At 31.6% G+C, this 16,403-nt stretch overlaps 1 protein-coding gene across 5 annotated transcripts in view; it reads right to left on the bottom strand.

Annotated features, from left to right (window-relative positions):
* Window positions 1-16,403, bottom strand: part of MEGF10 (multiple EGF like domains 10) — a 133,141-nt gene that overhangs the window by 79,445 nt on the left and 37,293 nt on the right. For all 5 annotated transcript variants that reach the window (XM_074281978.1, XM_074281981.1, XM_074281979.1 and 2 more), the window contains one exon: window positions 3,744-3,878. In XM_074281978.1, coding sequence (XP_074138079.1) covers window positions 3,744-3,859 — 116 coding nt within the window. In that variant the 5' untranslated portion in view covers window positions 3,860-3,878. The remainder of the gene's footprint in view (window positions 1-3,743; window positions 3,879-16,403) is intronic.

Below are 16,403 nucleotides of genomic sequence, written 5' to 3'. Positions count from 1 at the left end.
ATCTTTATCATCTCTTAATAGCACAATAATATTTCACTGACATTTATGGACCACAATTTATTTAGTCATTCCCCAATTAAAAGGGATCTACTTTCTTTTGTTCCTATAAATATTTTGATTTATAGAAGGGCTTTCTTTTTATCACAGGAAAAATTAGGGTCAATAACCCATAAGTAGTAGAATGTTCAGATTAAAGTATACAGGTATTTGAATTATATATCATTATCTATATATCTATCTATATCACTCTCAATATCAATATCTATATTGCTTCCAAAAGGATTGTCCCAATTCATAGCTCTACAAATAATATATTAGTGTATTCACCTTTTTTCAACTTTTCCAACATTGACAGGGTTCCTAAGCTAATAAATGAGCTATGATCTTATATAGAAATATATTATATACATATTATATAGAAATATAATCTTAAATAGAAATCACAAGAAATTATTATGAACAGGATAGAAACATAAACTTCATTGGAGGTATCTAGGTGAGTAGAGTACTAAACCTGAATCAGAAAGATTTGAGTTCACCTTTGGCCTCAGGCTACATGACCCTAAGTATGTCACTTAACCTTTGTTTTCCTCACTTTCCTCAATAGTAAAATGAGGATGAAACAGCACATACCTCAGAGGGTTGTTGCAAGGATTAAAATAAGATCATACTTGTAAAGTGCTTAGCATAGTCCCTGGGACCAGAGATGTTATATAAATGTTTATTCTCTTGCCTTTGACCCCTCCCTTCATTCAAAAGCCAAAAGAACTCCAAATTAAGTAATTGTAGTTATATTACAGTCTGATCATACCAAGAATTAAAAAGAAAGAGTTCCTACTAAAAGGGATACTTTCAACAAGATCTAATCTCCTCTTCTTAATGGTTTTCTTTTGATTGCAAAAGTTTATTTGTCAACAAAGAAATAATACAAATACTGTTTACCTAGATTTGGGCAAAGTTTTTAGTAAAATATCTAATATTATTATTGTGGAAAATGTGGATTACACAAATTTAGAAATGGTTTTGGATGACTAGATTTAAAGAGTAGTTATTAATGGTTATTGTCAATTTGGCAAATCATCAGTGGAATGTGCCAAAAAAGATTTTGTGTTTGGTCCTGTGTGTTTAACATTTTTATCAATGATAAATACATCAGTACATCAGTTTAAAGACATAAGTGATATGCTTATCAAATCTGTAGATGACTCAAAGCTGGGAGAGAGAACTAACACATTGAAAGACATATAACCAAAGAAAGTTTAAGATCTTTTGTTGTTTTATACCTGATTCTTAGTGACCCCATTTAAGATTTGTTTGTTTTTGGCAAAGATACTGGAATGGTTTATCATTTCCTTCTCCTCCTCATTTTGCTGATGAGGAAACTGAGGCAAACAGGGTTAAATAACTTGCTCAGAGTCATACAGCCAGTTAGTGTCTGAAGCCAGATTTGAACCCAGAAAGATGAGCTTTCCTAACTCCATTCCTAGCACTCTAACCCATAACATGAAATTCAACAAAAATAAATATAAAGTCTTCAACTTGGATACAAAAAATTAATTTCATGAGTAAAATAATGAAAAAAGCATAACTACATAGCAGGGTTTTTTTGGGGGGGATTGGATTTTAGTAATTTTCAAGCTTAATATAAAATATCAGTGTTATATGACAGCTAAAGGTGCTTTAGCAATGGATGGTGGTAGGATTCTTACAAGGTGGTAAGTCACTGTAATGGATAGAGACAATAATTATCTAATTTAGCATGGTTCAGTATGATTGATCTGATCCTACAAGGAGATGTTATGGGCTTGAAACAAGGTACTGAATGGAATTGAGGAGACAATGGTTAAATCTAATTTAGCATTGATTTAATCCTACAACAAATAATGGTTTCCTAGTGATGTAATTATTGGTGTGCAGCATATAAGCAAGAAGCCCTCAAGGCCAGAGAGGACTTCGGGAGGACTTTGAGAGATTCAGAGTCAAGATTCATTCCAACTTCCACCTTTGTGCTGGCTAGAGACATTGGGAGGACAAGAGGCTGAAACTGGCTGGAGAGATTTGAAGGGAGCTCCTGGAACCAAGGAGAGAGATAGGCCCCTATTAAAGCTAGTCAGGCCCAGGAAAAGATTCAGGACTTTGAAGGACACAATAAAGGATCCGGACTTTAACTGCATTTGGAATTATTGAACTGAACTGAAGACTAAAGCTGCCTCCAGAAGCTCCCCAAGAAATCTGCTCCCAGAGAATGATTACAATTTAGAGAAGAGAACATTACAGATGGAAATTGAAAGAAGTAAATCTGGGTTTGATGACAGGAAAAACAACAACAACAACAACCCCAAATTCCTGTCCTAAGAACTGTCCTAAGTGAAATGGGCTATTTCTAGAGGTGTTAAGCGTCTCTATCATTTTAGAGACCTCCAAGCAGTGGCAAAAAGATTATTTGACAGGCTTTTCATAATGAGGATTTCTTTTAGATATTTCTTTTAAGTTGCTAAAATCCCTTCATACTTAAATTTTGGTATTCTCTAATTCTATGACTAGCTAAATTTTTCCACTAACTAACAATGCTTGAATATAGCATAACCAGAATTTAGGCTTATGGTTTACCATTAGTTTAAAAAGAAAACAAATGATGATTTTATTTTTCAATCTTCCTAGGTTTACTGAAAAGACTCTTGAGCCAATCACCCAGATATCATTGAAAAAAAAAAGACACTTGAGCTGATAAATTTGCACATGCACATTTCAACTTACTAAAAAATAATATCTGGAGATAAGGGAAGGGATTGAAAGACCACAGTAAAATTTTGGATTCAAAGAAAAGGTATTATTATCACATTGGATCATTTTTGTTTTATTTCATATTAAGCTTCAGGTTCATTGAAGCTGGGGATTATAGCTTATCTATGGTGTTCATATTTGTTATTTATTATAACTAATCGATGTATTAAATACCATTTTCATCATGTTAACTACTTTACAACCTTACAAATAAATTTATATCTCTTAATCAAAATAAGTCCAAAGTTTTAATATTGACATTCAAGACCCTTTTACTCTACCTTACCTATGTCTTTTAAGTTTGTTTACTTTCAGATATAATAGCAGAGTCTTACAATTAAGTAGTTAGTTCAGTATACTCTAAAAATTATTTCTGATTCTATATTTTTGCTGCTGAATTTAAATTCCCTTTCTTTTTTTCCTACTTATTTAGTCCATAAAAGCCTATCTCAAGTCTTATTTCTTCCATTAGCACTTCTTTATAACTCCAATCAAGCACAATCTTTCCTCTTTCTGAACAATTATAGCATTTACTATGTGTATCATGTCTATATTCAATTATGTAAATTTAATGCCTTATAACAAAAGATCTTGTATTGTACTTTTAAGGATTGATTATCTATCCAGAATTATTGTAAGTATTATTACCTTTGTTTCCTTAACTCACTTCTTAAGCACAAAATAGTCTTTCAAGTAGATTGAATTATCCATAATAACCCTGCTATTTTCACAGATAACTAAAACTTGGTTGTCTAAGATTTGTTTTTCAAATATGTTATAATAGAAATATTTGTAAACTATAATTACTATCTATATAAGTAAAAATAGCTATGGACTTAAATCTAAATCTAATCTTTTCCTTGCTTAATTCCATTGAATTCATGACATACAAGAGAACATAAGAATCAGAACTGCTACTTTGGAATTAATTAAGTATATACTACTATGATAAATGTTACCTTTCCCAATGGCTGCAAACATTGGGGTCTTCAAGATTCAATGAAAATGCCATTCCAATCCAAAGGTAGAACAATATAAAAGGAAAATCCAAGAAGGAGTTCAAATAAACTTCCATTTTCCCCCAGAAGAATAACCTGAAAGAAAAAAATAATATCCGAATTTTTAAATACAAAATGACCAACATAATTGTAGAAAAGTAACTAATAAGCATCAGTTCTTATTATACCAATTAAAATAATAATAGCAAGCCCCATGTTTATTCAGTATAAGTAGAAGCTGATTTTAAGATTTAGTATAGAGATTTTTTATATAAGGTCAGTAAATTAGGGGCTCATAGCTAATTAAAATATTCTCATGTATAAATACCATTATAAAAGGTTGCTAAATTCATCACTAATACTTATAATAATCAGAGAACATAAGCAGTACTGGACAGAGAGCTACCTTGGGAATTAGGAAGACTAAGGTTTAAGCTCTGTTCTGACACAAACTATCTACATGACCCTAGTGAAGTCACTAAACTGTTCTTTCAGTACCTTCAGGCTACTTTAAGTCATAATATGCAGAGTAGCTGCTGATTTATATTGAGAAAGAGTTTTCTTATCCCTTAGTGGTATCAGACTCAAGTAGAAACATGGGCTATTGAACTATATATAAGAATGTCTGCATGTTGCATATTGACTTAGTTTTAAAATGCAGTATCATCTATATTTTATTGCATTTTTAGTTTTGTTAAGTATTTCCCAAATAAAGTTCAACTGGGAATTTCCCAGTTAAACTGTAAATTATTCCTCACTCAACTTGGGAATGTTTCAGGCCACCTGGACTCTGCATTAGACTGTTAGACATGAGAACAGGGACTGGTTTTTGCCTTTCTTTATATTCCCAGTCCTTCATGCACGGTCTAGCACATAGTAGGCACTTTATAAATGCTTATTGATTGATTGAACTGAACTTCCTACACCAATGAAAAGCTAGATCCAAATGAAACTGATATGTAAAAAAACCCTATTATTCATGCTAACAAAGACTTAGCAAATCACAAACAACTCAGCAGCACATGGAAATTCTTTTTATCTATTCCCTTTCTGTTTTTAGATAAGACACGAGAGATTTATGGGACAGGATTTGTTTCCTAATAGAAAGCTTGACTAGAAGGCAAATGATGAAATTTAAGTTATTCATGAAGAGTTCAAATTCAAAAAAGATATAAAATTTATCCTTGATATTGAGTAATAAAACATTTTTTTTTCAACTCTGAAAGTAAGGTTTATATTTGTGAGGAGGAAAAGTGAGGTTTCTTTTCCATGGAATGTCAACCACTGAATTTGATGTTAGAAACATCAAACTATGCTAGGAAAAAAGATGTCATTCACCCAACTTATCAGGAAAATTTGTAGTTTGCTTGACTGGATAATGGAACAGATTCCATGGAATACATGAATGTTGAAACATGCAGTTAGTCCACGTAATAAAAGATATGTACAGCCAGTCCTTATCTTATATAGTTAATATCTTATCTGGGACCCAGGTTACCCATCTTCAAGGGCACCTATGATTTCTGCTTTTGTGAGGAAGAAGAGGAAGTTCACATCTGTACCATCAGTTGTCTAGCTGAGGAAAGGATAAGCAGGATCCAGGACTACCATGACTTGGCCATCTCTCCTATATTCTTTTATCCAAGGATGGCATAAGTGGTACTGACTTGCAAGAGTCAATTGTTAAATTTTCAGTGTGAACATTTATATCTTAGCAATTGGCAAGTGTGACAAATCAAGGCTGAGTTTATTGTTTTGTTGATTGATTAGACTTAAGAAAGTGATGGACAAAAGTTAATAATGTAGATCACACTTAAAAGTATATTGTGAGTACATTTTCCCCCAGAGAAACAGTTGTTAAACCTTTATCAGCACATCCTTTTATCAGAGTAGAATTACATCTATTTACCACACATCAAATAGCTAGTGTAGGATTACAATAGAGAAGTTCAGAATCAAAGCCACTTCCTTCATCCCTCTCAAGAGAAGGATAAGATTTACCTTACTTAGATAGTTTACCTTCCTCCCAGCAAATGCTGGTTACACAAAAGACCATCAAAATAGTAAACCTTTTTTATCAAAGAATTGGCAGGAATTGGAGAAATTATACAGATTCCTATCCCTGGAAGTCAAAAGATATATTGTTGAGCTGACTTCCCCTACATTTTTATGGCTCTGAGAGTTTTAATAACTACACAAAAGTTTATGCTTTGCAACCACAGACTATCTCTCTGGAAGCCAAAATGATTACCTCTTACATAGGGCAGAGGCTCATAAGTCTCTCCATGAATCATTAGTAGCATCTTCTACGTATAAATTCAGTAGGTAGCATCCACAGGGTTGTCCCTCAAGGAAACTGCTTAATTTGAGTGGAAAGAGGTGTTATATATTCCCTAAGTATGAGGATGGAATTTTGAAAAGCTGCTCAAACAATGGGAATATCTTTTAGCACATGCTGAGAGTATTTTATTGAATTAGGCTTCCATTGTCTAAAAGAGTATGTTTTCTACAAAGTCAAATCAAAGGAGTAATTTAATCTTATGTATTTGATCACTAGAGAAAAAGATTAAAAGAGGAAAAACTAAAGGAACTTGCGATGAAATCCCAGCTCTACTATTTTCCTATTTGTGTAACGTTGTTTAATTTATCTAACCTGTCTGGATCTTAGTTCCCTTATTGGTAAAATGACAAGTTATCATCACAAGGCTCCTTAACATCACTCACAACCACTTTTCATCTGAGAAATGTTTACATGACCACATGTAAAAAGGTATATAAAATAGGCACATAAAGCAAATATTATTGGTATTAAATCATAATTTCATGATCCCCATATTTAGTTAGTAGACTCCATATGGAGTCAAACCATAGTTTAAAAAGCTGGTATTAGAGAACCTATAAAATCCATTTTAGCTAAAACTCTATGATGCCATGATATTTTGTTGATAAAAAAAAATACTAAAGGGTATTGTGCCATCAACCTGCGTAGACATATTTGTAAATAGTGTTTTTATTAAAACAGGTCAATTTATCAAACACTTGATACTATCTCCTATGTACACATCAGTATGCTTGATTTTTAAAATAATCATCATTGACCTATATTAATTGCTTTCAGGGCTACAAAGTCATTTACAGGCATTATCCCAATGATTTTCACAGCAATCAAAAGAAAAGGGAAAAGAAAAAAGAACTATTACAAATTAGAACTATTTAATCTTCAATCTCAGGAATTGTTTAGTACACCCATTAAATCTGACAAGCAAATGATTATTTCCCTTTTTTATTAAAATTTTTTATTAATACCTATCAACCAGTTTCTAGCATAGGTTGTAAATCTCCCTTTGAAACTCCTGGATCCTCCATGAGAATGCGTGAAATAAAAACTATAATTTAGCCTCAAGCATCTAAGAATGGGCACTAAAAAATTGCAACCAAAACAAAAAACACAACTTAATTGTGCAGAAGGGATTTGAATTTGATTTAAAAAGAGGAGAAAAAGTATTCAAGACTAAATATTAAAAAAAAAACTTATAGAAATTGAAGAGGAAATATTAGAATATTAGAATTGAGGGAATATTAGAAAAAATTTACATAATTACATAACAAATTAATAGATGAACACATAAAAATATGAAATACCCAGCTTAACAGAATAAGACATAGAGAGCTTAAATAGCTTTACCTTAGAAAAAGTAATTAATTTCAAAAGTGAAAAAAAAACACAAATAAGACCAGATGGATTTATAAGTGAATTATGTAAAACATTCAAAGTGTAACTAATTAGATAATCCAAACTATATGAAAAAAATTTGGAAAAGCATGTATAATACAAAGCATTATTATTCCACACAATTATCATTATTAATATAAAGCAAATATAATCTTGATACCCAAATCAGGGAAAAACAAAGAAAAGAAAGCTAAAGACTAATTTTTCTAGTGAAAATCGATACTAATTTGAATAATATATTAGTAAAATGGCTATGGCAACATAATAAAAAAATTAGACTCTATGATCACATTGGTTATTTACCAGGAATACAAGTTTGGTTCAATAGCTAGAAAACAGAAAAAATCGCAGACTACAGTGACAATAAAAACAACAATCACAAGATTATATTAATAGATGCAGAAAAAGCTTTTGACAGAATACAACATACATTTCTGCTAAAAATACAGAAAAAAGGAATAAATGGTGCTTCTATAAATGTGGTTAAATACTATTTATCTAATACTAAAAATCAGTATACATAAAATAAATCTGTAATTCATAATCTAATTAACCTTCTACCCTCTCCAATAAAGATAAAGAGAAAAGGAAGAATGCCTGTTGTTGCTTACTAGTTTTTTCATGACATGATTTAGGCTTTTCTTGGCAAAGATATTAGGATGGTTTGCTAGTATCTTTTCCAGCTTATTTCATAGAAGAACTGAGGCAAACAGGGTTGAGAAACTTGTTCAGTGTCATACAGCTAGTAAGTGTCTGAGGCTGGATTGGTACTCAGGATCTGTCTTTCTGACTCAAGGCTGAGTATGCTATCTACTGCACCACCTACCTACCCAATACAATTTATTATTTGATTATAAGACTATAATACTAGCTATAAGTAGTTATTTATTATAACTATAAAACAAGAAAAAGAAATTGCAGGAATAAGTATAAACAAAGTTGAATAAAATGATCAAATTTTGTAAATGATATAATCATCTATCTATTTAGAGAACCGTAGAGATTCAACTAAAATCATTAAAACTATTATTAAGTTGAGCAAAGTAGAATATAAATAGTTCTCCTCTCTAAATCATTAGCCCATAGAAATATTTCAAAGCCAACCCAACAGGAAGGGCTAGAAAAAGAAAATCCATTCAACATAAGTATATAACATATGAAATCATTTAGAGTTCACCTCTCAAGACACACACAGGAATTATATAAATATTAATAAAAAAACTCTCTTTACAGAAATAGAACTAAATAATTAGAAATATATTATTCATGTTTGAACATGTTTCCCATTTCTTGAGAGAAGTGTGGCAGAAAGTACAAAAAAGGCTTACTTTTTTTTTTTTAAGTTTTGAAAGTAATATGAAGAATTTATTATATGCTTTAAAAAAGCAAGCAGTGTAAAATGAAGATTCATGGATTATACAGAAAGCTTTTTTTTAAACCATCTCAAGATTTTATTTAAAATTTTTTAAATAGTATTTTATTTTTCCAAATACATGTAAAGATAGTTTTCAACATTTACCTTTACAAAACCTTCCAAATTTTTCTCCCTTTCTTTACCTCTTTTCCCCTCAAAAAAGTTAGTGATCTGATATATATTAAAGCTGTACAATCCTTCTAAACATATTTCCATATTTGTCAAGGCATACATTTTTAAACATACACAATGTGTAGATATATCTTATTTATTATAATGAGAGAACTTTTGGGGAGAAAGATTTGAAGGATAAGAAAGAGATAAGATATGTAAGAAGGAAAGTATGAATGAAATATTTGTTTAAATGTACAGAAGAAAATAGAATAGATGGAAGTTCAGATGGATTCAAACAATCAAGTCAGTCTTGGAATGAAGGCATGGAACTTATTATTATTTCTTTAAAAAATAAGTTGTACATGATAAAGATGAACAATCACATATATCTTTTCCCCACTCATCTTTTTATATAGACATATTTGTGTTGATGTTCACCAACTTCAGAATAACAAAAATTATAAATAAAATTCTGAAAAAACAAGGTAAGAGAGAAGGGAGAAGGGAATTAGATTTGTCTAGTCCAACCCAGAATGAAAGCTCCAAAGGACCAGATATAAGAAAAATTTTCCTAATAATTAGAAATGTCCAAAAATTGAATAGATGACATTGAGAAATAGAGTTTTTCTCTTCACTGGAGGTTTTCAAGTGAAGAATGAAGGACCATTTATTGGTCTATTGTGGAGGGGATTTTTGTTCAAGTGTGAATTGGATATCCTCTGAGAATATATGAATAAACATATTTAATGTGGTGAGCTTTTTTCCAGGCATAAATGTGTACTTTGACAACTCTGGAGAAAGAATGACATGATAAAACTTTTTTCAATAATTCAGAAAGTTACTTCTCAATCTATGAAAAATGAGATCAATTCTGTTTTGCTTTATTGTTTATTTTTATGGGGGTAGAACCATTCTAGAAATATGCCTTTGCTTTCTTGTCAGTGAAAAGAGGAAGAAAATTCAATAAATATTCCAAGTCCAAACTTTATGGATCATACATATATCTCTGTCTTGGACCTCAATGTATAAGGGAAAAAATTTAGTTTTGTTATGTATATAACTGCACACAGTATATAAGGATTCTCCCTCCTCCAGCTTCAATCATTTTCTTTTGGGATCTACTTGTTAAAATTTTAAGTGTTTGTGTGGGAAAAAAAGCATTTGCATGAGCTTCCTACTGCAAAACTTGATTACATTCCAGATCATTCACTTAATTATTATGGAAAATTAAGACAGAAAATCAGTAGAAGTGATTAGCATTACTAAGTGTTTATATGTGCAATAGGAAATGCAGCTGGAGCATTTAACTCTTGTTGTCTACCTAATTGTACAGCTTTACTAGGAAACTATGCTTTTTAAAATTCACCACAAAAATCTTAATAATGAGTCAATTAACAGGAGTATTTATAATCTGTATGACCTGGAAAGAAAGTTGACTGATTATGAAGCAAGCAGGAAAACTCAATAGATGCACAGCCAGAAGACTTTGTTAAGATCTGTTTAGTATTTGAAGAACAAGAGGAAGGCTTGTTCATCTAGTGGATGGAACCACCATGTAGTGGTGGCATGGATTGTGAAGGTTGAAAAGACATGTAGGAAGTACCCATGTTAATGGGAACACAGACATACAAACAATTTTAATAATTATTTTATGTTTTGATAAATGCATTACTTTAGAAGGGTATAAGCAGCAACTACTTAGCAAATGATATTTGAGTTATTTAATTCCTCTACAAATGAATGATGACTGAATTCAGATTATTTCTGGTGCCAATGCCACTTTCTAGAATTAAATGAACATTTGTAAATGACTTTTTGGTCTTCTTCCTTTCCACTTTTATTCCTGAGTCTCTTTTCCTGTTAAAATTTCTCTTTTTTTCCCCTCTACTATTATTTACTTTCTTAAAAACAAAAACATAGATCTCAATATGGATCTCAAATATAGATCCTTGTTTTTGGAGATAGGGGAAGGTTTCCCTTTCACTCTATAATTGCAAATGAAATATTACTGAATAGCAATAATTTTAAGATCTTTCTTTGATAAAAGCTCTTATAAGCTTCCCATTCTAGTTGTGTTTTTTAAAAGATAGATTTACAAAGATTTACAAAGAGCTACTTTTTAAACTTTACTTAGTATGACTTGATGTCCTCTATTTTTTATTAATTAATTCTAACAAACCTTGAAATTCTCAAAAATTCAGATACATTTGCTTGAATTTTCTCCATAAGGCAGATATTGTTAATATGGAAAGTCTTGCTGAATTCTCTTGGAAGAAACTTAGAAATTATTTTATTCCTTCCCTGGGAAAAGGAATTTTAGAGCTCTAGCCTCTTAGCCTCTACTGAACATACATTCTTGTCTTAATGTCTCATATGTACATATGATAAGAACAAATAGTACTCAGGTTCTTCCATTTAGTATAGGTTCATTTTCCTCTAAAAGGCAAGAGGGTGTTTTTAAATTTGATTGGTCTAAGAGGCTAAAACTTGAGTCACTTAATAGGCTTTTCTACTCACTTAGGGAATAAAAAGAAGCCAATCAATAAGAAGTCATTGTCATGTACTCAATATACCGTTCTGACCAGATCTATCTCCAAAATGCAGATGAGGGGGACTGCATTTACCTGATTCAATACTACCTGATAATTCTTCTTTTGTTATCATCTTGTCTAATAGTCTATTTATTTCCTTCTAATCCCAAACCTGAAACAGACATGGCCAACAACATCTCATATTCAACATTTTTGAATCAGAACTTATTATCTTTCCCTTTACCCTATTCTGTATTCTAATTTCTCCATTTGTGTTGAGAGTACCTGCATTCTGATAGTCTCCTGGGTTGAACAGCTTGGCGTCATTTCTTCAGCTCTTTATTCTGTCCTACCCCACATATGCAATCAGTGGCCAAGTCTTATTCACTCCAGCTCTCCAACATTCCTGGCATCTATTCCTTTAGCCCCACTAACATCTCTACAACTCTAGTCCATAGCCTCTTTCATAGAATACTGCTAAAGTTTTGGAATCATTTTTCTTGTATCCATCATTCTCTTCAATTTATCCTCCACATTCATATCAAGTAGAGATTTCTAAAGCACAGGTTTGATATCACTCCTTTGCTTAAGAAATTTTTGCAGTTTTGCATTATTTTAAGTTAGATATACAAATATTCTTCATCATCTCTACTTATTTCTCTTCAAAACTCAGCTCAAGGCTTTCTTTATTCCCCTAGTCATTACTATTCTTTCTCCAATATTTCTGTATTTGTGTTATATATATGCGGTGTTTACCAATCTGTGAACATCCCTGTCATGCTCACTAGCTATTCGTGAATCTTGAAGTTCAATCCTGAGTCTTCTTCTCTTTTTTTTTTTCTTTACAGGCTCTCTTACTTGTTGAATACATCATCTTCAAAAAATCTCTCTTTTCAGATAATCCCCAGATTTGTATATTCAGTTTTGTTTTCTCTCTTGAGATCCAATCCAGCATTTGTTGTTTAAACTGTTCCGTCATATCGAACTCTTCACAACCCCATATGAGGTTTTCTTGGCAAAGATACTGAAGCAGTTTGTCATTTCCTTCTCCAGTGGATTAGGGCAAAACAGCAGTTAGATGACTTGTCCAGGGTCACGTAGCTAGTATAGTAACTGAGGCTTAATTTGAACTCAGGTTTTCCTGACTTTAGTATTGTCAAATACCAACAGTTTAAGTTGGATGTTCTGTTAGAATCTCAAACTCAATATTTTCAAAACAATCATCAATCCATCAATAATTTATCAAACTAAGTTATTAAATACTATATTACGCACTATGGATATAAAGGAAAAACAAAACATAGAATTTCTGTTCTCAAGTTGCTTACATTCTAATTGGAAAAACAACATGTACAAAAATTACTACATTCAAAATCTATACAGAAAAAAGAGAAGTTAGCCTTAGAGGCACTACAAATAATGAAATTAAATCACTCCCTTTCAAAGTATGCCACACAGATGATCAAAATACTTCCTTCCAAGAAAAGTATTCACTATAATGCCATTTCTACAAGTCCTATTTTAATTATGAAAGCCAGTATGCACCATTGCACCCTGTCTGACATGCTGTGCTTTACAGACTCATATGGTCTCTTTTCATGCTGCTAAACACAGAGGCATCTGGGGTACTTTCAATGGGCATCAGCTTCTCAGATGTAGACGAACACTGACAATGAGAACAATGTCTTCTTTGTAGTTGGGGGAGGAAAGAGTGGTGTTTACCTCAGGGTTGTCTGGACACTATGAAAAAACTAAAACTATTCATTTTTATGTGCTAGATGAAACCACTTATATCAAATGCAAGGTAACTTCTAGAAATGTACTTTCTTTGTAAACATTCCCTTTTAAAGCCCTCTTTTATATGAAAATTACTTCTCCATTTCCTTCCAAATTCATCCCTCTTCCAAACTATTTTATTAATATTAAGAGTATTACCATCTTTCTACCCACCTATTTTCATAGGTGTTACCTTTGATTCCTCAGTTTTATGCACTACAAATTCAATCAATAGCGATATACTGATGCTTTTATCTTTCCATTCACACAGTCACTTCCCTAGTTTAGACCCTAATCATCTCTTGATTGATTTATTGCAATAGTTTCCTCATTGGTTTCTCTCCTTCAAGTTTCATTTCATTCCAGTGCATACTCTACATAACTGCTGAAATGATTTTCCTAAAATGAAGTTTTGATCATGTCTACTATCTCTACTCAAAAAAACACTAGTAACTCCTGTTGCCTCTGGAATTAAACTACTTTGTTTTTAATTTAAAGCTCTTCCCAATCAGGACACTTCCTTTCCCCCCTCAATCTTTTTATAGTTATTTCCCCTATATAGAATCTCTATCCCAGTCCAGAGCAATATGTTATATTTATTGTCTCCATACTTTGGTACTTGCTTTTCCCCATGCCTAGGATGTTCTTTTTTCCTCCTTTCTGTCTGCCTCTAAGAATTTATATCTTCATTCAATATTCATATGAAACACCATCTGCAGAACCCCTATCCTAGATCCACTCAGCAATAGAGACTTTACTTCCAAGGTTATCTTCTATCTACTTTGTATGTATTTTGTTGGTACAAATTTAGAAAAAAAATCCTTGAGAAGGGACTGCTTTTACTTTTTTGTTTGAATTCCTGGTACTTTGCATAGTGTCTGCCACATTGTAAATATTTAATAAATTATTATTGATTAATTGACTGAAAATATTATATCCCTTCCCTCTCCTCAGTAGAATTCAAGTATTTTTATGATAAAGATTATCTTGATTTTGTATTTCTATTCCCAGAACCTAATAAGCTGTCTGGCTTATATATGTAGGTGCCTAATAAATGCTTGTTCACTGATTGAGTCTTTTTAAACATTGATAGTTCAAGTCTATTTCTTCTAATTAAGTATTATATTTTGTAGTCACATTATTATTCCTTTTCAATTGCAAATATAAGTAATTTATGTGAGCTGGGCCTCATATAATTTTGTTGTTGACAGATATATAACAAAATGCTCTCCTTAATCTAGATTTTTTTAAACAAATAAATCTAATTTAATAAATATAAAATGGACATTTAAAAAATTTCAAACAATAGATTGAAAAAATATTAAATATATGAATTGCAGTCAAAAGAAATTCTTATTCAATTGATATAACATTATTACCTCAGTGGTACTATGATACCCAAGCCAATGTTTCATGATGCTCCAAAATTCTTTTGAAAATGGCACAAAAAAATGTTTGTAGGAGATAATGGTTACTATCTAAGATAACATTGAACTTTTAAGGCAGTACTCTAAATATTCCTAGTTTCTCATATATTAACTTATCTAAATTAATCCACAAAAACTGAGTATCTACTTTATACACTGTACTAGACATTATGAGGAATATGGTGAAAGGCACACAATTCCTACTTTCTAGTATCTTATTATTTCTGTGGAAACCCATAAATTTGAAAAAAAATAGATAAACAAGACAATACTATAAGACTGATTACTAGATGAACAACACTGACAATAAGTACTCTAGAAACTTTGAGGTGTGCAATTGCTATGTAGTCTAGGATGAATTCATGATGAACATACATCTAGAACTAGGTCCTAAAGAAAAGATAATTAGAGATAGACAGGCAGAAGGATTGGCAAAATTCATGGATCACCATTTTCAGTGCTTTTATATTTTAGATAGAACATTGAAGAGCTAGAGAACATAGAGAGGGAGTGCTGTTGATGATGAAAACCTTCAATGTCATACATACAAATTGAAAGAATTGGAAATATATAGCCTGAAGATGACTCGGGAAAGAAAAGAACTATGTCCAAGGACTGAAAGAGCTGTTTGTAGAAGACTAATTGGATTTATTCCAGTTGGTCCTTGTGGGTAGACCTGGGAAAAGAGACAAAGTTAAGTTTGACATCATCAAAAACTTCTTAACATTAAGGGATATTTGTTAAGAGTCCAGAACAGAATGGATGGCCTCAGGAATAATAGGTTTTTCCTCTCTAGAACCTTCTATGGATAGCTATTTGCTGTGTATATTGTAGAAAAGATCCTTATTTAAGATTGGGTTGTGATTGATTGTAAGTTCTCCAACTTGAGATTCTAAGATCTATGAGTTACTAGATTTGAAAGGAAAGAATAATGAATTAAATAAAAAATGAATTAGATATTTTGAATCTGAGTAATTGTGTTGCCCTTATTTGGATGCTCATCAATTGTGAATGGCTGAATAAGTCATGGTATATGAGTGTAATGGAATATTATTGTTTTATAAGAAATGATAAGCAGGCGCATTTCAGAAAAACCCAAAAAGACTTGCACTGATGAGTGAAGTGAGCAAAACTAGGAGCAAAAACCAGGAGGGAGCAAAACCATCATACACTGTGCAATGATCAATTATGATAGACTTAGCTGTTCTTAGCAATACAGCGATCAAAAACGACTGCAATAGACTTGGGACAGAAAATTCCTTCCACATCCAGAGAGAACTATGGAAACTGAACATGCATTGAAGCATATTATTTTCAGCTTTTGTTTGTTTTCTCTTTCTCATGGTTTTCCCCTTTTGTTCTTATTTTCTTTGGCAACATGGATAATATGAAAATATGTTTATTTTAAAATGACTGATAACCTATATCAGATTGCTTGCTGTCTAAGGAAGGGGGGAGATAAGAGGAAGAGAGAGAAAAAAATTTCAAATTAAAAATCTTACAAAAAATAATGCTGAGAACTATATTTACATGATTTTGTAAAAATAAAATGCTGTTAAATAAAAAATAATAAATTAATACATGAAGTAAAAAAACAAACAAACAAACAAACAAAAAAACCCAAAA

The sequence above is a fragment of the Sminthopsis crassicaudata genome, chromosome 1, assembly GCF_048593235.1.
Source record: "Sminthopsis crassicaudata isolate SCR6 chromosome 1, ASM4859323v1, whole genome shotgun sequence".
In the NCBI taxonomy this organism is placed as follows: domain Eukaryota; kingdom Metazoa; phylum Chordata; class Mammalia; order Dasyuromorphia; family Dasyuridae; genus Sminthopsis; species Sminthopsis crassicaudata.
This window is presented reverse-complemented; position numbering and strand designations above follow the sequence as displayed.